The sequence below is a fragment of the Aplysia californica genome, unplaced genomic scaffold, assembly GCF_000002075.1.
Source record: "Aplysia californica isolate F4 #8 unplaced genomic scaffold, AplCal3.0 scaffold00151, whole genome shotgun sequence".
Taxonomy (NCBI): domain Eukaryota; kingdom Metazoa; phylum Mollusca; class Gastropoda; order Aplysiida; family Aplysiidae; genus Aplysia; species Aplysia californica.
Window position 1 is genome coordinate 756,833 of NW_004797421.1, and position 24,005 is coordinate 780,837.

Consider the following 24,005-nt stretch of genomic DNA (forward strand, 5'->3'; position numbering starts at 1 on the left):
TATTTTACCATTGCACAAAATCAGCAACAAAAAGAAAACTTATCAAAGAAACAAACCAACAAAACGACATCAAACAACCTTCTTACACCACCCACCCCCCTTTTTCAAAAGAAAACAAAAACCCTTTTGAATTGCCCTTACAACAGCAGTCTAAAGTCTGAGATCAGCCCCGGTTCGGACCTCGGAAGAGAATGATTTGCTTTCTTCATTTCTATCATTCCTGCCTAAGACGGCCACCCGTGTTATACACTCACTTTTTTCCTTGACAATGGGTGGTTGTTTTACACAGGTTTGACTGTATTATATAATATGCACATAAAAATGTCAAAAAGGCCAAAAATTGACTTTAAAATAACTTGTAACTTTAATATTAAAGACTTTACATTCACAATATTATATGAAAAAAATGATGACCACTCTCTCTCATGATCTCATACTACTACTACTGCATTCTTCAAACATCTCATTTTATGGAGAGAAAAAAAAACGGAAAAAGAGGCTGACTGGACACGTCACTCTTCCTCAACAGTCTCAAATCAGAGGATTCATGCTGCTAAAAGTTTAACAATTTGAGGGTATGAGTTTCATGTAAACATTTCAATACAAAAAACATTTTATCATCATATAATAATACCATGCTAGTTATATCGCAAATGCTGACAATATCGCAAAAGGCTGCTATCCTAAAACTAAAAAACAATTATATACAATGTAAAATTAGGAAAGGCAAATGTTCTGCATGATACAGAGTATCAGGATAATAATATGATTTGAAATTAAATAGATGCAGAAAGCAATTTTTCCTCTTTCAGTATCAGGAACAAAGATTAAATTTACTTTCCCTCTGGTTTTTATCACTGCTGCATAAGTCAAAGAATAAGATGATCGAGTACGGACAGGTTTATATCACATATTTTTAGCATTTATTACGTAAAAAAGGGCCTATTAAAACTAGAACAAAGTGGAGAAATCAGTGAAATAATACAAACTGTACTGAGAGTACACAAAGCTACGGTACATTAAATCAGTTGAAAAATATTACACAAGCCAAGCAATGTGACTTAAAGTAAATTTTTTTTGTTTTGCAATCAATACAAATATCACAGATATGTTCTTTGTATTTGTTACCTGCTCATTGCTTGTGACACAATGTCATGGACAGGCAGAGTTTAAACAATCTTTAAAAAAAGGCTTTGTGTTCTTCAAAAGCCTGGTACAAATATCTTGGCTTTGGCATTGAGTTATTTGCATTATGCTCAATTTAACGCTGCAGCCATCTATTTTCACCATGAAAATCCATCATCGTCGTCATCTTTTTCACTGGGGAAATAAAATGAGAGATCAGATGTGTCAACAATTTTAAAGTATTTTAGATATACATAAGAATTATTTCTTCTCGCAGAATACTAGTCATAGCAGCATGCACATAGATTGTAAGAGCAATAGCAACTACCTTTCACCCGCAAAAAGGTTCAGACAAAAATAACACTATAACTCAACAAGAAACAGATGTAAAAGACCAAATCAAAAGTCCACAAATTGCTTGCTGAGCTTACGAAAACCTAAAAACACAAAAACCAAAAGCATTACAAATAAATGTATTCATCTTTTCCATAAATGAGGAAAGAGTACTCAACAAGGGGGAGTGATTTCTGAACTACTGACACAGAACAGTCCACTTAGACCAAACAGTAAACAGTAAGAAAATAGAATCCTCACTTTTTTTCTCTTCTTTGTCTTTGTTAGAAAACTACAGATTAGCCAAAATGTTCCTATTTCTTAACCGAAAAGAATTTCGAGGGTTATGTTGTCTAAATCTTCACCCCACGTGCCCCTAGCACCATTAACACAAGTCAAGTCTTACTACACGCTTCAATGTATCGAAACAGACAAAAGAGACACAACAGCGCACAAGTCGGTCGTGGGCCAGAGAGAAGCATCCCCGGTGTACCGTTTGCCTGTTGAGCAACCCAGCCCCTCCCCCCCATTCTACTACAAATAGGTACCGGTACACACTGACAGAAAGGGTTATCGCCAACATCAAACTTCCACTCTTTCCCTTTTAATTTGTTGTGAGATCTTTAATATATACTCGTAATGTACAAAAACATTTCATCTCAAAACATGCAGTAAACAAATTATTTCTAACTGCTTTCATTCAGATTTTTTTCCAACATAAAGAACCTGAACCAAACATTCAGCTTTTTTCTACTTTATTCTCTTTTAGATATAACACATCCAAGACTCTTTTGTAAATATAGATCTCTCACCTTTCATCAGGAGCAGCCGCCGACAATCCCTCTGTATCAGACTGGGGCGGGGTTTTTTCCTACACAGAAAGAGAGAGATAAAAAGGAACAAATGCATAAATTGACACTCACACGCACACACACAAACCCCACCCCTGCTGTCTTTGGGGGGGGGGGGGGGGGGGGGGGGTTGCCTGCTGTGATCCTGTGTGTCTTAAGAGATAAATAAAGTTGCGTAGGTCTGGGTCTTCTGAATAGAGCCAGTTGATGGAGGGCCTACTACTACTAACTAGTGTGATCCAACCCCGTAAAAATCTAAACAAGTTACGGAAACACAAACAAATCACCCAACCCTGTAACTAAAAACAAAACGAATTACGGAACCACAAACACATCAATTTTTTCTAGGATCTTGGGAGATAGAGGAGTTTCTGCCAGCAGGACCAACGAAAGACGATGGACATAGATGAAATTCCTCTACTGACCTGGCCTGATGTACAGAAAAGTGAGAAAATATGGAATGATGTCAAGAAGCTAAACCAAGACAGAGAAAAGTGGACAGTGTCTGTCAGAAGCCGTTACCCTGACTCAGGGTGAAAGAGGGAAAGACAGTGAAACACAAAGAAACAATCTACACTCCACGCCTACAGTCAGTTAGATGGAGGAGCAGACTCCTTGTTTTTAGGTTAATTAGACCAGCACTCTCACACCACCAGGAGTGAATCAGAACTATTATGTCCCTGAGGTTTTATGCACCCCGCATAATTTAGCAAAATTCGATCATTTTTGGCATAATTTCCGATTATTTTCCTTTAACATTCTTTGATAAAACAGAATCGCATAATTTCACATTTTTGGGCTCATTTTGCATAATTTCAGAATTATTCTTGCATAAAACGACGGGGACAGATAGAGATGGGCTGCTCCGAGCCTTCCTGCCAGGACCAAACCAGGAGGAGGGGATATGGCACCCCAGCAGACAGACAGAGATGCTCAATAGAATAACTTCCCTGCACAGGAATTTAACTAACCATTACACCATAGACACCAGCGAGCTCCAACTTCCAACCCACTACCACTACCAGCATATCAAGAAAGGTGTAAAAAAAACAACCCAGTTCTCTCGTAAGAAGTGAGACAAGGAAGTAAAACCAAAGATCAGTAGGCCTACAACATATTATTAGAAAGAGCAACCTAACCACTTAAATATGCAACTCAACTGTGTGGTCTCATTATGATATTATATTACCTTTTCTAATCTTATCTTATCTTTACCTTGTCTTTACTTTATATTTATCTTATCCCATTTTCATCTCATCATGCACCTTATCTTATCTTACCTCAGAATGCCCTCTGGACCATGTGTGGACAGCTTTTTTGGTAACCTTTAGGTGAAAAGATCACAAACAATTTTTTGATAACATTAATCAAAAAGTCATAAATGCTCTCTACTACACAACAAGGATATTAGCCTTAAATATTTATATGTAAAAAGGCCATCTCTGTATTCCCGTCTGTTACAAACATTTTTTGTACAGTACACACTGCAGTGGAGGTCTTAGCTAAGTGTTGTAGGATGATGCACCAGTTGTATTGTCCCAACAAATACATTTAAGACTTTATGTAATCCTCTTTGCATGATGGTAAACTTTATGTAATCCTCTTTGCATGATGGTAAACTTTATGTAATCCTCTTTGCATGATGGTAAACTTTATGTTATCCTCTTTGCATGATGGTAAACTGGAGGCTTTGACCACAGACCACCATTCGGGCATATCTTTTGATATTTAATTATTTCTTTCCAGGAGACTCCAGGTCCATCAATGTTTCTCCATCTTTATACAAGTCATGGTAATTTCTAGTGCCCACTCCCACTCAGTGCAGCTCTTTACAATATCTTCAACTTAACACATAATGCAAATGAATGAAAGTGCATGCATAAGCTCTTCAGATTAATGCTAATACAAAAGCAGACATTCATATTACCAAAGCATAATTGATGATCGTATGTACATCACATTATGAACATAAGAATACTATGAACAAGAAGGACTAATTATAATTATCAAAATATGATTTCACAAGATATGTTTTTAAATTAATTTCAAATTTTGCTTCTGACTTTGTATCCCTCAAATGCTGTGAGAGAGAGGTTCAAATAGTTGGTCCTAGTCTGGCTAGATCATTAGATGTGAAAAGGACCTCCCAGCGAGTTTTTGACCTCCATTCCTAGGTATTCTCATAAGAGACTGATCTCCTGATCACAGAGGTCTTGGTGGAATACATTTGAGTGAGGTTGCTTAACCCTCTTACCACCATAAATAAGTCAGCAGGTCAGCACAAAATACCATAAAGGCAGCCAGCTGAAGGCTCCCCAGAACCGAATAATTTCAGTGTTTTCCAGAGGTTTAAGGGGTGTAGCAAAGAAATAGCTTTTGCTTTTGATCTAACCGAAATATTTCAATGAAATTTCACATACAAAAGACCTAGGACATCAGCATCTAAATTTAAAATGGACGTTCTTATTTCTAAGCCTGCACTAAATTTAAAAGCGGGTATGTCTGGCTGGAAAAGCCGGTATGGCTGTACAGCAGGAAAGCCAGTAGTAAAAGCCTGTATGGCAACATGACGGGAAGGCCGGTTTAGGCCGGTATGGCTCAAAAAAGGTTAAATACCCAAGGGCTCTATTGCTTAACACATTTATGGCAAAGGACAGCACTCTTGGTCCATGCTTTTTTTCTCAAATTCTGCTTATGTCTTCCTCTCCCTTCTTCTCCATTCGAAGTCCAACTGTCGCGGAGGGAAGCCCAAGCAGTAGACAACAATGGCATGGGCTGTAAATGTCCAGTTCACCTCCATCTCAGTCTCTTGATTTATAGTCACCATAAGTTCAACTCAATGAATACTAGCTTCAGAAGTCCTTACTTTCAAATGATGTTACAGTATTGCAAGGAGCACTAGGTCTAAATCAATAATGTTTCGCACACATATTTTACTTTTACCTCTGTTCTCAAACCACACCTTGTATTTTGTGCAATTACGGCGTTACAGTAAAACTGGGCAACCATGGAATATCCTCCTCAAAGATTCTCCACTACCAAGATATTGCACTTGCTCTTTGGGCTTTTGTCCGCACTGTGGCGGGCCCAGCTTTGCTGCATAGCACGTGATGGGCTATGTCACTAGGCGACGCGAGGTTGTTTCATCACTAACTGCTTGGTGTGTGTGTGTGTGTATGTGTGTGTGTGTGTGTGTGTGTGTGTGTGTGTGTGTGTGTGTGTGTGTGTTCGTGTGTGTATGTGTAGGTTTGAGTGTATGTGTGTGAGTATATTATATATATGTGTGTGTGTGTGTGTGTGTGCATGAGTGTGACCACAAGAATAGTTAAGATTTTTAAAATATAACACAAATTAACAAAAGGAAAAAGGGGGAGGTGCTGTGAATGAGAAGGAAGAAAAAAACCCCTGAAAATCAACAAACAAAAACGAGGAAAATTATTTAAAGATTTTAAGTGGCGAGTCAATCACTTTCGCTGGGTTAAAATTGTGCTTAATAGCTAATTGGTCATTACTTATAGAGCTCACTTATTGGTCAACTTTAATCAACTCATCTATACGGGTGCCGGGTGCAACAAGTGCAACTATTGGACAAAATCCACAATAATTACTTGTGCAAATTTATTGGGCGGCATTTAGGTCTGTGGTAGAATAACAAATCAGAATGGTTGATGTGGCGTCGGTGGCCTAGTGGTTAGGCTCTCGGACTCGCAACCGTAAGGTCGTGGGTTCGAATCCCATCGGGGACCCGACGCTGTGTCCTTGGGAAAGGCACTTTACACGAATTTTCCTCACTTCACCCTGGTGGGAATGGGTACCCGGCTGTAGACAGCGAAAGATCTTGTCAGTTTGTTAGTGTTTGAGCGCTTAATCATCTGCTAGCACTGTATACTTCCCAGGAAGCTGAGAATGTTTCGGAGTGCTCTATGGTTTGCTGGGGTAATAAAATAGTGTAAAGCGCATAGAACCTGCTGTTGAGCGGGGATATGCACTATACAAATGCTATTTATTATTATTATTATTTTGATCGGGCAAGAGTCAAGGACCACTGCTCATCCGGCGCTGATCTCTGCGAGCTATTTTGGCTTGGATGACAAATGACACTTGGTCACTGTTGCGTCAGTGCAAACATACTCGGCCTTGTTTGCAAACAAACATCATCTGACTATGATCGACCCATCGAACAGGGTTATAAAAATATATTTCACTTGTATAGTGTGTATTTCAGACAGTGCGTATTGATATATGGGTAAGCTGATGTGAAACATCTCGGCAGAGAAGAATCTTTACCTGTACTAAGGCTCATATTTTGTATTCAAGAGACATACTTTTCCTCACACAGGATACTAAGTGGTGAGGCAGAGTGGTGAAATCAAGCACTCTTCAAAATTATAAAATTGAGGAAAACTGGCATTTTTTGTCCTGTGTCCCTTCTGATTGCTTGCATGATATCACCATCTTCCTTGAAAGAGTTATAAAAGATAAGATAATGAGATAAATCTTTTTATTTTAGACACGGGTCCATGGGTTTGATGTTTTACACTCTTACACTCACACACACACACACACACACACACACACACACACACACACACACACACACACACACCCTTACTCTGACACATATATACAGGCATACCATTGTCACCTAATTTTTTTCACCCATATAAAAAAAAAGTGGAATTTTTAATCATAATTTATAACAAATAACAAAGTGGTAGATGACAAAAGTGGTACATTTCACCATACCTCCTTCTCTTTCTCTTTCTGCTGCTGCACCATAGCCATGTACTGCTTCATGACAGGGTCAATTTTCTCTTCCTCCTCTTGCTCTTTGGCAGCAGCGGCCTGTGCTTCCTTTGGGTGAGATAGAAACAAAACAAGTAAAAAATTTGTTTGTTAAAGAATAAGGAAAAAGACCCATTTCCATAATAAAGATTGCAAATGTTTTCTGCCAAAAACGCTGCCTCTTGGCAAAAATAATTGCAAATTTTTCCTGCAACCATAAACGCAAATCAGACTAAAACTGCCTGCCTGAGGGGATTGATGTCTTTGAGGTAACTACATCCCAGCAAGAAGATAAAAAATACTCAACAAAATGTGAGGCAGCGTGATGGAATCAGGCTCTCGTCAAAATAATCAAAGTGAAGAAACTTGCATTTTTCCGCAGGTTTGTGAATTTTTATCGAATTTTTGTTTTTTGGCTCAACACCTTTCATGCCCATTAAAGAGCTCATTTCTGTGGAAATTTTTCTGAAAAACATTGATTTAAGGCACACAAAATGTAAATTTTCAGTTCCCACGCACTCTTCAGCTAAGAAAATAACAAATCTTTGGCGGCCATTTTCTCACTAATTTTACCTCTGAAAACAGGTGACCTCAACCTCCTTCTTTCGCAAATATCTCGACTTATGTATAAGATAAATGGATACTTTTTTCATCAAAATAAAGACAAGTGAACAAGCTTTAAGATGATACCTATAACTCTACATGCCAAAAAATTGACGAGAGCCTGATTCCACCACCTTGCCTCACAAATATATTTCACAAGTGGAAATTAATTGCATACCTTTTGTACGCAAGGCCTAACCATTACACCACAAGCGGCAATTTTCAGTGTTCAGAAAAAGCATGACAGAAAGAAGGACAGGAACCACAGAGTGAGAGTAAAAGGGCAATACCTGCAGCTGGTGCCCTCGTCAGTGACCAATACGACCCAAAGTAGACACAGACAAGACATTGACTGAGAGAATCATCATTACAGCAAGGGTGCTATATTGCACTGGAAAAAACTTTAGGCCAGATATACATAAAATTATGACATTTCCCCATTGTCTTTCTTTGAAAAAAAGTTTGTCACCAAAGAATGTATGGAACCTCAGCAATTATTGGGAAGGTCATTCAGGAAAGAAAGCCTTACCATATATTATACAAGTACAAGGCAGGACTGTGGCTCCCTTCAATTGCACATGCAAATATGAGTACTGAAAATTTCAATATGAACTGAAATCCTACCACCAGCTCTACATAAAGCTTATATTATTTTAATCTTAAATTTTACACCCCCCCCCCCCCCCCCCCCCACCAAGATTCGCTTGAATAAAGGTAAAAGAATTACAGCAATTGTCCATACCTGTTCAGCTTTCTCTCGCTCTGCATTCAGTCTTTGCTCTTCCCTCTCTTCCTCCCTTCTTCTTTCTTCTTGCCTCTCTAATTCAGCTTCCATTTCCTTTTGCCGGCGTCGAGCTTCTTCATCTGGAAGAATTAACACTGTATAAGTTTTTCAGGGCTAGACCAAACACAAGTAGGTTTATACATACGGGGGAAACACTACCAGATGGACGTGAGCTCCTCATCATTCTTAATATTATTATAATGGGAGTATCACATTTAAATCTGGTAATGTTTTTTGCATTGGCTCTCCTTCATGCTGGTGTCTTCCTCTTCAAGTGCCAGGTCTAAAACAGACATCAGCAACCATGGTTCACCACTCATTTCTATGCTCTGGATGCTCTAAAAAAATCTGTATCGTCCTGGTCATTTCCCACCACCCATCTGTTCAAGTCTCTAAGTAAATACTTACTGACGTGTATTTGCTTTTTTTAAAAAGGTTGCATAGAAGTATTAGAACACACACATTTAAGTATCTTCTTCACTTAGACTGAGTACAAAGGTTTCCGGCTAACAGCAATACCCTTGGAGAGCAAGTTTTGGTTGCAGTTATGCGGAGGTTGCTGCTAATTGAATTTCCAAAGAGGGTAATCTGTACCCACCTACCCCCTCATTCACACACACACAAACACACACACACATACTCACACACACACACACACACACACACTCACACAAATACACACACACACACACACTCACACACACACAGACAGAGTATGTAGTGATGTTGTTATGCCAGAAAGTGAGATCATAGGCAGCATCAGTGAGCCAATACCGAGACTTTTCCCCTCGGCCAGGAGAGACTTTGAAGTACGGTAGCTTCTGGTAACAGGGTGTGAACTGAGCTCCTGTACTCAGATCTCAGATGAGTGCATTATTAAATATTATAAAAATTTTGTTAGAAACAGGTGTTGTGAGGAGATAAACAAGAGACAAAGAATGCATAAACACTTATATTATGAACCAGTCACAGAGCTCATAACAATTTTGAATTGTCAAAAGAATTTTTTGTCAGACAATTTATAGCAATAATAATTGCAGTTAGAGGGGGAAAAAGTGCTGTGAAAGGGGGTAAGTATAATGTATATATGTAGGAAAATTCCGTTACACATGCTTTGGTTGCTGTTAGGCAGAGGTTACTCTTATCCAGGTTGCTGTTAAGTGAACACATCTGTAGCAGCCAATTCATTGAGGACTACACAAAGTTCTAGAAAGGATCACTAGATATTCTGAAAAGTAAATTTGTTAAGTAAAATGGAAATAGGGTGTATGATAAATACTGGGGGTCATGCATACGATAAGGTAAGGACTGTATGTATTTTTGTGTGTGTGTGTGTATGTGTGTGAGTGTGTGTGTGTGTGTGTGTGTGTGTGTGTGTGTGTGTGTGTGTGTGTGTGTGTGTGTGTGTGTGAGAGAGAGTGTGAGAGAGTGTGTGAGTGTATGTGTGTGTATGTGCGTGTGTGTATATGTGGGTGTGTGTGTGTGTATATGTGGGTATGTGTGGTGTGTGTGTGTGTGTGTGTGTGTGTGTGTGTGTGTGTGTGTGTGTGTGTGTGTGTGAGAGAGAGAGAGTGTGAGTGTATGTGCATGTGTGTGTATGTGCGTGTGTGTATATGTGGGTATGTGTGGTGTATGTGTGTGTGTGTGTATTTGGAAGTGTATACCATCATAAACCAAATTTCCCCACAAAGATGAATAAAAGTGGGATTTTATTTGTCTTACTTTCCTTTGTTTAATAACTCACCGCCTTTTTCTTCCTCCTCCGTCTGAGACTTCCAAGCCGAATCGAGAGAAAAAGGCTGACTAGACACAGTGGGGGTAGTCGTTGTGGGGACGAAAGAGGCCACAGCTGGCTCGGGAACAGGTGGTGGCGGCACTGAAGACACAGTGACCAGCGGTTCTAACAACACGTGTCTCTGGACTGGGCCAGGCGGCGGGCCTGATTGTGAATGTGTCCTCTCTGAAACCTTTTTCACTGGGAAAACGAAGCAGCAAAGTTAATTTTTTTTTTTTTTTATTGAACCTGTCTAAAACCAGAGTATAGAATAGCACATTGACACAGTTACATTCATTTACTGCATGTAAAGAAAGATTAAGTCAGACAAGCAGAGACAACAGAGGGGAAGAAAAGAAATAAGTCCTACCAGAGGTGCCTTCCAGCCAACCACTAAGTAAAGTTGATTCAGTGTGCATGGTTGAGGGTGGTTGGCAGGTGCTCTGGTGTGGTATGCTCCTTCTTTCCTATCAAACATCTATCGTCTGTATCTCTTCTCCTTCTCTTTTGTGCATGTTACTCTCTTGTAACACATCTATTCTTCGGCAATTACATGACCTTATTGCGTTACAAGAGCCGTAAAACTCTTACTAAAACTTATTTTTTTATAAAGCGTCCATGATCATCACTTTCTTCTGTCTCCCCCTCCATCCTCCATACTGTAAGTTAACTGTAACAAGTACTTTAACTCTTATCTCCGGCAAGCCATTCCCAGCGGCTCTCGGTTGGAACTGCTGCGCCTGTGGAAAGCGGCTCGGGCACATTCCTTTACGACTAGTTCAACATCAAATCACTTTTCGGAAACAGGTCTCTTTTATCGGGATTTCATTCATAAGACGAAGAACTATCGAAATAGGTTCACTTGTTTTGATTTAATGATCAATTTAGTGACGTTTTCGGCATTTTTAGATTTAGTACCAAAAAGGGGCCTCGGCGTAGGGGGTTTACCCCCAATGGAGATAAAGAGTTGAGAAATAAATTCGTCAATGATTTAGGGACTCAACCAGTGATGATGTAGGAGTACTTGAAACTAATACAGTTTGCTTTATACTGCATGAAACTGTATGCTTTGAATGAACTAATTTGAAGAACTGAGCACTTAACGAAACAATTTCTCGCACCCTCTTACCAGGTCACTAGAAAATGTTTCATGTCCCCATCGGATACAAATTAACATAATTCAGGAATCAGGCTGCTTTGACCCTGTCTAACAGTGTCAAGATATATGGCTGAACTTGTTCAAGATGACCACCCATCCATAGTCGAGGACAAAAGAGGTCCTCTAGGACAGTGTCATTCTAATATAGAAAAAAGGCAAAGGAAAAGTGAGAAATGATTGTTTGTACAGGTTATTGTTTTTGACAGTTTGTCATTAGAGCAGTTTGATAAAAAGGATTCCCTGTGCAGGAATCAAACTCACATCCTCAGTGTACAAAGGCAAAGAGACTCACCATTACACTACAGCTGGTGCACAATTTGAGCAAGAACATCAACACCAACAAGAGAAGATACAGATTGTAAGCCAGCTGTGTAGATGCACTAGACCCGAATTATTGAAAACATTTTTTAAATTGCAGTTTCATAATCTGTGACATCGGTTGCACATACTCAAGAAATATTTGTCAAAATTCCATTTCTAAATGTTGAAGAAGGCAAAACCACTAGCGTAAAGTTTACACAATATTGTTAAATAATGACCGTTTTTTTTCCTCTATCCTGAACATTTTGCTTTCTAGGCTTAGAATATTATAAAACCTCGCCAACAAGCTGCTTTTCAAGTCTCCCAGGACTTGTTTATAGCTATATCCTCTTTCTTAATGACTTGATCCTACAAAAAAACCCAAAAGAATATCCCCCCCTCCCCATGTCTTCACAAACACAGCAACATTCACAGCAAGCTATTGCAGTAAGCTGTAACCTGCCCGCGTCAGACATAGCACCAACCCCAGTAACACCCCCTCAATGACCCCAGGATCTGCCCATTAGGTCAAGTATGTTTGAAAGAGAAAGAGGGGGTGGCAGTTAACTTTCTTTTTACTGACCCTACTTGAGCCTCACCTGTGTCGTCAGTACTGGACACGGACTCGGCCACCACCATTATTCCTGGAGAGCCCGGTCGCTGATCCAGGTCGTCAACTGTGATAGACCTCATCTTGACTCGGCGCTCCGCATCCCCACTGACAGCACAAAATAAAAAATGTTTTAAAATAATATACATCACTTTTAACTCTTTCCGGACTAGGTTTTTGGGGGTCAAGACGTAATTAACTTGTTGCTCGCTTTGGATACACAGGTGGTGTTCAAAATAACTTTATATAAGCAAAACCATTACTGAAAATGTAACATATGATATATAAAATTGAAGGAAATTGAATGAGGAATACCTTCCAACAAGAAACAAGGATTTATTTTGAACATAAGTATGCATTAGAAGGGTTAGAAATGGCGATGGTGATGAGAAAAATAAATTTTGACGGAAAAATTACATTCACCAAACATGTAAAAGCAAATCAGCATAGCTATCTTATCATATACAGGCCAAGAGCATAATCCATAAATTTCCGAATGCGCAGCTTTTTATTTGCAAGCAATATTCCAATTTTTGTTAGAGTTATGATATTTCTCTGAGTCAGGTTACATCGTTTTAGTGATGCAAGACCGCAAGAACTAACTCACTCGTTTTCTCCCTAACCCACGCTTTGACAAAGTGAAACTGTATGTTCTCGTTTCCTAAACCCTTTCCAAGTTTTCAATAACAATAACAAGTAATCATAAATGACGGATCATGTTAAAACGAAACAATACTGAGGCACCCTTTCACAGCCAATATAACGGCGATACGTCCGCAAGGGGTGTGGACTCACACCGATATATCGGCGATACGTCTGGAAAGAGTTAATGACCCCTTTGGGGACAATTGGTTCACAAAAGCAAGTTCAAAGCATTCCTCTTCGAAAGAAAGATCTAAAACAGACATCAGAGACCATGATTTGCCACTCATTTTTCTGTTAGGAAGCTCTCCAAAAACCTGTTTTATTCTAGTTTTGTTCACCTGTCGCCCATCTGTTCAAGTTAGCCAATTAAGTCATTCTTTGTCTACCGTTGTCTCTTCTACTTTCTATTTTTCCAGTGAAAGGCCTGGAATTTTAAGTCAATTCAAGTGTCAAGCGTCCTTGAATGCTGCTATACAAAAATACAATGCATAACAAAAATCACATAGATCTAATACAGACGTATCACTCTGCTAATGCAGACATTACAGACAGGCCATTTCTAGTCCCTGCTGTGCAGCATCCTGGATTTGAACTAGGGTTGTCACATCTTTCACAAAGACATATCCTAGTGACTACCCACTTAAATACTGAGTCATCCACTAGCAAAAGGGGTAGTTTCATTTGTCGACTAAACAATAGATTATTGACTGATTATTTTGACAAAAGAGAAGCAGAGAAGCACATCAACACAATAATGGTGATTAAGTGCTAGGAAAAAGCCAAGACAGACAGACAGACAGAAACAGTGAAAGTAAAACAAAGAAATAGGACCTACCAGTGGCACCATCCAACTACCCAGTCTGACAAAAAGAGGCTTAAGATGATAATGTCAGATGACACAGCAAACAGAAAGGCACACATAAGATCTAGATTTAACAACTACCTGCACAAATTCAAGACCAGAAAAAGAGAGCAAAAAAGAGAGCATGTAGGAGCAAAGCTCGAAATTCAAAAGGAGAATGAACAATGAGAAATGAAAAGAGAAACAAGCCATTAGACAGGAACAGTATCTTAGTTCTCTGCAAAATTTTAAAAAGTTTTGCTAAATATCTTCAGCATAGTTTCAACCTGAAAACACAAACATACACAGCCCTTCTTCAGTGACAAGTTCACCCTGACCAATAAAAGACAGTGTCTAATTCTGGATGAGGAGCATATAACATATCATAAGAGCTGAACTAGGAAAAGGACAAACAGAAGACTTCTACTTTGCTGAACTTCAAAACAAGCCACTTCTAAATTTGTCCAGGTGTTTAACTGTGGTTTACAGCCAGTCTACAAGACAACAACACACATTTGGTCAAATAAAGCAGTACTGAAAATAAGGGCACTCACTGCCGACTTCCTCACCTTTCTACAATAACCGGGTCATCCCCTACAGCTGACAGGTCCAGCTGTGTCGGGACAGAAGTCTTCTTTTGCTGGTGGGACTGTGTGCCGAGCTCCGCAAAACTGTCTGTAAAATTTGTGTTACAAATGATGAGAATCTGTGATTATTTCGTTCAGCAAAATGTCTCCGATGCTTGTGTCAAATATATCTGTAGCCTTTGTGTCAAAAATGAAAAGACACTGATTACAAGCCACTGAACCCTGCAAGACTGTCTTTTACGTTTGTTTCACAAAGTGTCTATAAAGTTTATGTCTCATAATGTTTATACAATTTGTGTCAAAAACTGTCTATAACATTTGTGTTTAAAAAATGTCTATCGTGTTGTGTCACAAAATGTCTACAACCTTTGTGCTACAGAATGTCTACATTATAACATTTGAGTTACAAAATGTCTATAACGTTTGTGTCATTAACAAAGATAAACTGGTAACTCTTAACACTTTGTTGTGCATACCTGTTACATTTGCATTCTAAGCAAAAAAAACCAACAAAAAACAAAAAACTGTAGGACCGTCATGTAACATACGTGTCTATGAAAACAAGAAACACATAATTAAAATCAAGAATTTAACAAATTTTAAACATCTTTTAAGACTGAAACTTTGCAGGGGAGCAAAATACTCTACCGTTCAAATCTTGTGCCATCCTTGTACGTTTGTAAGGAGTCGACGACATCGGATTTTCAAAGGGTATTGGACTCTGCCTTGGAGACCCCATATTTCTCTCCTGTTGGGAACCTGTCATTATCAACAACAATAAAACAACTCTATTTACAAGTGAAAAACTACATATTAGTTTACTTTAGTAAGAGTTTGACGGTGCTCGCAACTGCATGTATGGTTATACGAGCGTGCGGAAAACTAGTTGGATGCATTCACTAAGACTAAGTATGACAAGAAAACTGAAGGGAAGAAAAACAGAGGACACCAAGGTACAAAATTCATAAAGAGCCTGAACACTTGATTGACTAACAATACAATGAACAACAACTCATTATGAGGACCTCGAATGAAAAAGAGGGATGAAGATCCATGATCACCGATGTCTTCTCCAGAGAAGACATTTGATGATGATTATTTATAAAAATCCCTCTCCTGTTGGGTATATGTCTAGCAGACGACAACACAGACAGTATTTCTTAAGCACATAGTCTGGAAACCTAAGAAGCATCAAAGTCCCTGATTGAAAGCTGAGTTAATATTTCCTGAAACTTAAATGTTACCGGTCTGAGTGGGACACAATATAGGTCAAAGGGCTCAACCAAGAGCCACTGAAATAGTACACTTGCTAAAGACTGTGTTCAGAGGACAATGGGAAATCACAAATTAACATTGGGGCTCTAGTGGTCTGGCAGTAGAGTGTTCGCCTCTCATTCAATAGGCCCTGAGTTCAAAACCTGAAAGCACCAAAAAAAAATTTATTCTCTAAAATGTTCCCCTTTCCCCTCCTTTCCATTTCTCTGGTCATATTCTGTCATCTGCAGTCATCTCCACTTTCTACCCCTGCCACCCCCTCTGGGCTCCTCTCTCCTTTACCTTTGACTCTTTCTACTCCTACTCCAGGCTCTTTCTTACTGCTGTCTGTCAGCCACAGTCCTGATCTTTGGGTAAGTAAGATTAAACACCAAGCCTTCTTGAATAGGGGCAAAAAATCTTGGAGGTCCCATGAGCAAGTAGCGCACTTTTAAGATCCCTCCGAGGTCCTAAAATCGATAACAATAGTCTTCCACCGCCACCCATGCAAAATACTCTCATCAGTATAAAAAGAGTAGCAGAAATCAGAATGAGGCTGCCTGAAGGCAAAGGGCTCTATGAAGTAAGAAAAAAATGGTCACACAAATCAGCTGCACTGCAGATTGTAGAACCAGCAGTTGACTACCCATGAGATGTAGCAGGGGAATGCAAAAAAGAAGAACAAATTATCATTAAAATGAACTAGCCCTTTCAGGTCCCTCTTTTTTCTAATATTGTCATGGTGCATGAAAATTCCAAAAAGACTTCATAAAAGCCAAAAACAGTTTTAACAGAGTTCATTTCAAGCATACCCTCGCAGTAACAAAAACAGCTCACTGAAATTTAAACAAAGCACATTAAATGAACTATGGACTTTCCCTGGAATCAGTGAGTACAGATTGACTCCATTACCCCAAAATCCTTCAGAACAACAAGAAGAGCAATAGACAAACTGATTTACCAAGATACAGCTTTAATTGATCCCCTTAGGCAAAATTGTTTCAACAATCGTATACACAAACATTGTATGATCAACGTTATGTAATACACAATATCACACAGCATCAATATGTCATTGCTGGTTGCCAGTGTGTAGTAGCCTACCCAGTTCTTACAGACTGAGTTACTGTGTATTGATCAAGACACAGCCTATTGATGACCCATCTAAATGTCAAATATCCAGAAGGAAGACCAGGCTAGGGGTGACCATCACCGACCCGGCAGGTCCCAGATGACAATAGGGAATGGCCACTGTAAAGGAGGTTAGCTGTGAATATGTTGAATAAGAAGCCCCAGACCAACTGGCAATGCTCTTCCCAGGACGGGGTGAGGTGGTAGGTGGCAGTACCATGTCATGAAACACCCTATGAGTCAGCTGACATATTTTCAAATTAAGCTACAAAAATGGGCAAGTGCCCTAGTGCTGGAAAAAAGCAACAGTGATCCTGAACCTCAAGTCAGGAAAAAGTAAGGCATGACCAGTAAGTTAATGACCTATCAGCCTAAAAAACTCTGTAGTTAAGACAATGGAACACATCATAGTTTGCAGAATGCACTGGTACCTAGAGGCTAGCAACATTTATTGATTTACAAAAAACTATTTTACAAGGTTTGGAAGAAAGGTCAACACGACAAACTCCTAGGAAGTGGTATCCAAGGCAACGTGTACCAACGGACCAAATCCTATCTACACAACCGTAGAGCAGGTGTTCTGGTGGATTGATATTGAGGATGGAAAATGCTGCTGCAACAAGGAGTACGCAAAGGCAGAGTCATGTCACCTTTGCTCTTTATCCTCTTCATTAAAGACTCCATGAAAGAACTACCAAAAGGAATACATGCCACATTATATGCAGACAACCTGGTTCTTTGGTGATTGAAGGGATTCATCACCACTGCCGCAGATCGCATGCAATCAGCACTGGGACAAACTCACTAAATTGACAGAGCCCTGATATGTATCCCTAAACAAACAAAAATCTTCCGCTATACTCTTCACTCTCAGCCAAGCTGAGCCAAAAAGAACCTGGCATTGGACAAGACCCCCCCCCCACCCCCAACCCCCCTAAAGTTTGACAACCAACAGAAATATCTAGGAATAATCTTTGACAAGCGTCTCACATGGAAACAACACATTCAGAATGCAGAAAATAAGGCCAGGAAGAAGCTTAACATAATGAGGAAACTTGCTGGGACTCAGTGAGGTGTAAAAGAGAAAACACTAAGTGGACAGGTTATCTGGGCGCAATCAGGCCCCATCTATTGTACGGATCCAGTGCATGGATGACTGTACATTGACAAAAGAACTGAGCAGGAAGGCCCACTATATGATACATACCAGGCTTCAACTTCAAGTGTGAGGCGATCGAGAAGAAAAAAGGCAATGTGAAGACATTATTCAGAGTCCGACCTAACAACTCTTGCATCCTCACTATAAATTTTTTTAAGTTGCGTAAAAGCCTAAATCTAAAGAAAGGTACAGAAAAGCCTATAACAAAAGAAGGTTTCAGAAAAGGCAAAGCATGTGGCACAAAAACCTCAACACAAGATAATTGCAATTGAAGTTGTTGGGGTTTTTTCACATAATTTTCTCGCATTGAAGCTTTTCCACAAGTTTTTTTGTTTGTTGATTTTCTCACAATACTGGACCTCTTGTACCTTTAAAGCTCATATTCATAGACGGGCCAAGGGACCAGTATTTTTATTTTTTTAATTAGAGAGTCTTCAGAGTGACTCACCAGCTTGTGGGGTTGCATGGGTGGACCTAGGGGGAGGTGGGTCAGCGGGCAAGGCGTTGATGTTGGTCATGCGACAATGGAAGTCGTGATAAGCTTTCTCCAGAGTCTGAGAATTAGATGGAAAATAAATTGGCAACACATTGTGTAACTATGGTTTAAGTAAAGGGCAGTACATTGACACAATAATGGACATTTAGAGCAGGGAAAGAATCAGACAGACGGACAGACAGACAGACAGACAGACAGACAGACAGACAAACACACACACACAAACAGACAGACAGACAGATAGACAGACAGACAAACACACACACACAAACAGACAGACAGACAGACAGACACACAGAAATAAGAGAAGGAAAGAAAAGAAGCCGAACATATCAGCTGGTGGTGCCCTCTAACCATCGGCATATATATATAAGCAGCATCTCATGAGACAGAAAACAACGTTATGGTCAGAAAACAGATCATTTCCTTACAATCAATGCAACCAGCATTTTCTGGCCTGTATTGGCCGAGGTAGCCAGAGGTGCCATCATCCCTGGATGAAAAATATAAACCATTACACCACAAACACGGATGGCTCAATCGCTGTCTTATCCTGCATTAACTATTGCCGACCTCTTGCCTCATAACCACAGAACCGCCCCATGGATCACCACAATTGATTTAATACATTTGAATAATGAATCTGAAGAGACAGTTTGTGCGGCTCCTTCTTCATCACAGAAACAAAATGGCCCAAAGATACCTAAAGAGCTTAAAGCTACCCATAATGTTGCTTCTTCCGCAAGATTCTCTTATTCATATCATTCGGCCTTTCTGAAGCCCAGGGCACATAATTCCCAGAATGAACTTTTCTAGTCATGTTGAAATGAGCCTCATCGTTAAAGCGACTGTAGAAAATTCTCTCTCTGTCTCACGTCTTAAAAACCCATGTACTCACTGTTTTTCTCTCTAAAGCAATGTCTGGGGTTTTCCTAAGTGGATAGAAATGTGACACAGCTTGACTTTCAAATTATGCTTTAAGTTTCTGTACGTTGGGGACTTAGATGAGCCTAGTTCACCGATACATTCTCGAACAGATTTCTTTGGTGTTTTCTCGACCAACGCGCTAACTGCTTTCACATTTTGCACCGTCTTGTTAATGCTTACTCCCTCAAATTTAAGGTGAACTCAGTCCACATGTCACTACCTCAGAATTACAAAGTTCTATCTGACATTTCTGGCTGCTTTGAGTTACTAAGACCATGAAGTCAGAAACCAAATGTTCTACCTGCTCTATCAAAATCGTAAGATTATGTGGAGCCGTTATCAAAATATTAAAAGAATTGCATTCGAAAAAGCATTGACATGATGTGAAACTCAAAATCTTTGACGTTAAATTTCTCAAAACTTGGTACTGAGCAGATAGAACTTTGCAAGTCTGAGGTAGCGATGTGTCATTTATTTTACATTTAGTTGTTTTTATGCCCCCTTCGACACAATTTATAGCATAGAGAAGGCGGGCTTTGCTCCTTCCTGTCAGGGCTAACCCATGCTGAGAGGGATACAACGTCCCTGAAGAAAGACCGTAAGGGAATAGAATTTAGGAATAGACTTGTGAAATCACACTTTTTCAGTAGAAGCAGTCGTGAGGTACGGCCTCTTGAACACAGAAAAAATGCCAGAACATCTTACTTACTTAAACTTAGACACTCCCTAATTTAAGACGCAAGAGGCAATCAAAGATGACCAAGAAGATATGTCTTCAGCTAAGGCGGGGATATCATTTCATTTCTTGTTAACGAGTTCAGTTCATCTTTGGTCGCCCCCTGCCTCTGTTCCCATCGATTTTCCAATAGGATATGACTGGGCTATCTTTTTTTCTTTTTTTTTCTCCAAGGTGTTTTCCAGCACTTTCAGGTGGGATCTTTCTTATAGTTCTTTTTTCGTTATCAGGTCTTTCAAGGGGACTTTGAGTATCCTGCACAGGCATTTGGTGTGAAAGAGTCCAGTTGCCTTTCCTGATTTTCCCAGAACATATCTACGTTCAGATAAACATTTGGCATTGTCCTGGAGATAGATCTATCTTCCAGTTTTTCTTCCTTTTCATTCCTTTTCTTCCTTTTCATTTTATTCTTTTCTTCCTTCCATCCTCCTTTATTTTTCAATTCCTTCTTTTCTTTTCCTTTCTGCTGCCATTATTTTTTCTACCTTCAATCTTTCTTTTTTTCCCTCCCCTCCTTCCTTCGTGCCTTTATACAAAGGGCACCTTTGAACTAATCAATTTCTTTGTTTTTCTCACTTTTTACTTGCACAAAATAAAACACAATTCAGAGCAAAATCCTTATACTGGTTGGCAACATTTGCTTTTGTCTGCATATTTTGGCGTTTCTTTCCTAATGACATATCTTCAATAGAAGACTTTGAGGCCTAAAGAGCAGCAAATTGCAGGTTCTCACTGCTGTTACATTTAAACTAAAAGGTTCTTTTAAAGTATTTAGAGGTGGCATTTCAAGGGAAAAAGTAGAACAAAACTAATTAGTCATGGAAAACCTTAAAAAGACTCAACGAAAATTGGGAGGAGCGGAGGGGGAGTACTGGATGGAAACTGGGCTATAGAATATGTCACGAGCTACTAAGGGAGGAGTGGGCGGAATAGAAATGAAGCACACACCTTTTTCAACAAAATTAATTAGTTCTATGTAGCCTTTAAAAAAACTTGGAAAATAAGGTGGAGATGGAATATCAGATCAAACTGATATAGTAGAAAGTGTCACAAGTTGCCTTTGGGTAAATAGTTATCACTGAAATTAAAGAGATTTACTTTTTCTTTCCCAAAATAAATAGTCCTTAGCTTAGTAGCCTTTTTTGAAAAATTGAAAAATACGGTGGAGAGAGGATATCTGATCAAATGTTGCTATTGAAGATGCCGTGAGCCGTTATAGATAAGAAAGAGAAATGCCCTTTTCTAAATGCACAGCCAAGCGAGAATCTGTTCCGCTCTGTAACTCAGTCAGTAAATACCACAGAGTTATACAACTACATGTACTTAGAGCTGGATTTTCAGTTTGCCTGCGGGGAGTCAAAGAACATATTTTCATGAGACAAGAGTTGTGCACAGAAAAAAGTGAGCATGTGACGGTAAGATACGAGTACACTGAAGGTTTTCTTTCAAACCGGGGAACGAACGATCATCTAACAGTACAATAAAGAGTCTCAATTAATTCTTAGCAAACTGCTGACTCAGAATAACAACAGCCATGTTGGTGTGGTTTCTCCATTGTTCACTCTACTCTGCTTTGCGAAGAGTTTGGAGTCACCGCCCCATTTCGAATGAGACAAATTTTTAACTCTTAAAGGACGTAGTGGACACATACGTCCGACAACAGAGGACCAAAAGCAAAGTTGCAACCGCCACCTACTCATGTAGTGAGGTAGGGCCCCTTGAACGTAGAAATAGTACCAAAACACAAACCCTAAGATAAATATTTGATATTGCCTTGGAGATAGATCTATCCCCTTCTGTTATGTTAGAGGTCATTTTTTAAAATCTTTTTTCTTAACTCCATTCTCCTTCCTTCCTTCTTTTTTTTTCTTCTTTCCTTCCTCTGGTCTTTCCTTACTTCTTCATCCTTTCTCCATTCCTTTTTTTCTCTCCCCTCCTTTCTTCCGTCTTCTAATCACAGGACAGTGCTTTCAAACGCACGAACCTGTTTCTTTGTTGTCCTCATTACAAAAACAAACAAAACAACACTGCCACTATCCAGAAATGAATATTCTTTTTTCGTTAAGTTTTAGTAAAGGTTTTTATGGCGCTCGCAACTGCATAAGGTCCTATGACCGCCAGAAGATTAGAAGTGTTAAAAGAGAGTAACAAACATTTTAAAAAAGAAGGGGAGATAAGGACGATAGATATTTGAAAGGAAAGAAGAAGCAAACCACACCAGAGCACCCGCCAACAACCCACAATGAATATTCATATTAAGAATCTCAACATGAAATATGAGTGTTCAAAACATGTACAGTGACGTCTATACTACATCACAGTGTTGGTTATTAGGTCTGTCCAAGCCTGAGGGATTTCCACTGTCGGGCTGACCTCAGAACTGCAACAGCCATGTTGAATTGAACAGGTTTCTCCCAACCCAAGGTTTTGCGCATATATCTATGCCTATATCTATGTGGTTGAACTGGGTTTTTTCTTTTTTTTTTGTTCCTGTGAAATGTTTTATCTTGCGTGAACAAAGTATAACGTTCAGTGATCATATGATTAATGTAAAGTATTCAAAGCTTATACTTGTTGTATGGGAGAGAGCCTTATAAATGCAGTCTGTTATTATTATTATTATTATTATTATTATTATTATTATTATTATTATTATTATTATTATATCTTTAAAAAAATTTTTTTTTTTTTTTTGGGGGGGGCATTCATATAACTGTGTGCCACCTGGCCCTTCAATTGATGCTGCCAGTTCCGTCGTGTCTTTTAATTAGAGATATGCAGAATGCTATCAGCTTCAAGACTCCTTCAACAACAAGGACACAAGCGACCACCGAGGTTACTACAGCACACCAAGGTGTTCACAGCAGCCCAGCATGTACTCTATTCAAATTGCATTTATTTTCTCCTGTATTTGAATTATAAAGAAGTTTGAAATGGCCTTCACAGACACCAGCAAATGGTGTATATTCACAGGAAAGGAAGAAAGGTTTTGTAAACTGGTAAACTGAACTGATATCAGTTACGCAGAATGACAGATGGACAGACAAACAAACAGACTAACTAAAGGACAGACAGACAGACAGACAGACAGACAGACAGACAGACAGACAGACAGACCGACAGACCGACAGACCGACAGACCGACAGACCGACAGACAGACAGACCGACAGACAGACAGACAGACAGACAGACAGACAGACAGACAGACAGGACAAACAGACAGACTGACGGACAGGCCGACGGATAGGACAGATGGCTGGACAGACAGACTGATGGACAGAACAGATGGACAGACAGACAGACCAACGGATAAACAGACAGACTGACAGACAGATCGACAGACAAGTATAAAACTACACAGACATTCTCCAGTCAGCCGCAGTCCCCACACATGGAAAAAAGCAACCAAACTAAGATGTCCTCCACTCACATGGGCTTCTCTATCCAGATTCTTGAGTCTGTACTTAGCCTGGGCAATTATGTCAGCCGAGTCAGTTGATGAGACATCATCATCGAGGTACCCTCCAGCTCTCGAGTGTGAGACAGACGGTAAATCAAAATCCACGTCATGGTACACATCCTTCTGGTCTGGTTCGAATCGTAAAGATTTTTTTGGATTGCTGTCGCCGTCACCGAAGTCTACCAGATGTCTGCTCCCGGCCAGATTTCTTCCAGATGATCTTGACTCATTTAAAACAGCCCTACAAAAGGGGACAAAGAAAATAAACAAAATTAACAAGATGAGGCTCTTCGCTCAAATCTACCTCATATTCAGACCCAGCCTCACAGAATATTAAGAAAGCATCCAGCAAAAAAAATAAAAAATGATACATATCAATTAAACAAATTAAGAACGGTACAAATCTAAACAAATCAGAAAATGTGGAGTGAAACAACAACCCCC

General features: G+C 39.5%; 1 protein-coding gene across 1 annotated transcript in view; it reads right to left on the bottom strand.

The window, feature by feature from the left end:
- Positions 1-340: 340 nt before the first annotated feature.
- The window catches only part of LOC101850884 (oral-facial-digital syndrome 1 protein homolog), a gene marked incomplete in the record, with an annotated part of 46,882 nt that continues 23,217 nt past the window's right edge, over positions 341-24,005 (bottom strand). The window contains 11 exon segments of the mRNA XM_013081919.2: positions 341-1,320; positions 2,271-2,329; positions 3,590-3,634; positions 7,056-7,163; positions 8,440-8,561; positions 10,226-10,456; positions 12,314-12,432; positions 14,380-14,485; positions 15,046-15,156; positions 18,390-18,495; positions 23,532-23,802. Of these exon segments, the coding sequence (XP_012937373.1) occupies positions 1,284-1,320; positions 2,271-2,329; positions 3,590-3,634; positions 7,056-7,163; positions 8,440-8,561; positions 10,226-10,456; positions 12,314-12,432; positions 14,380-14,485; positions 15,046-15,156; positions 18,390-18,495; positions 23,532-23,802 (1,315 nt within the window).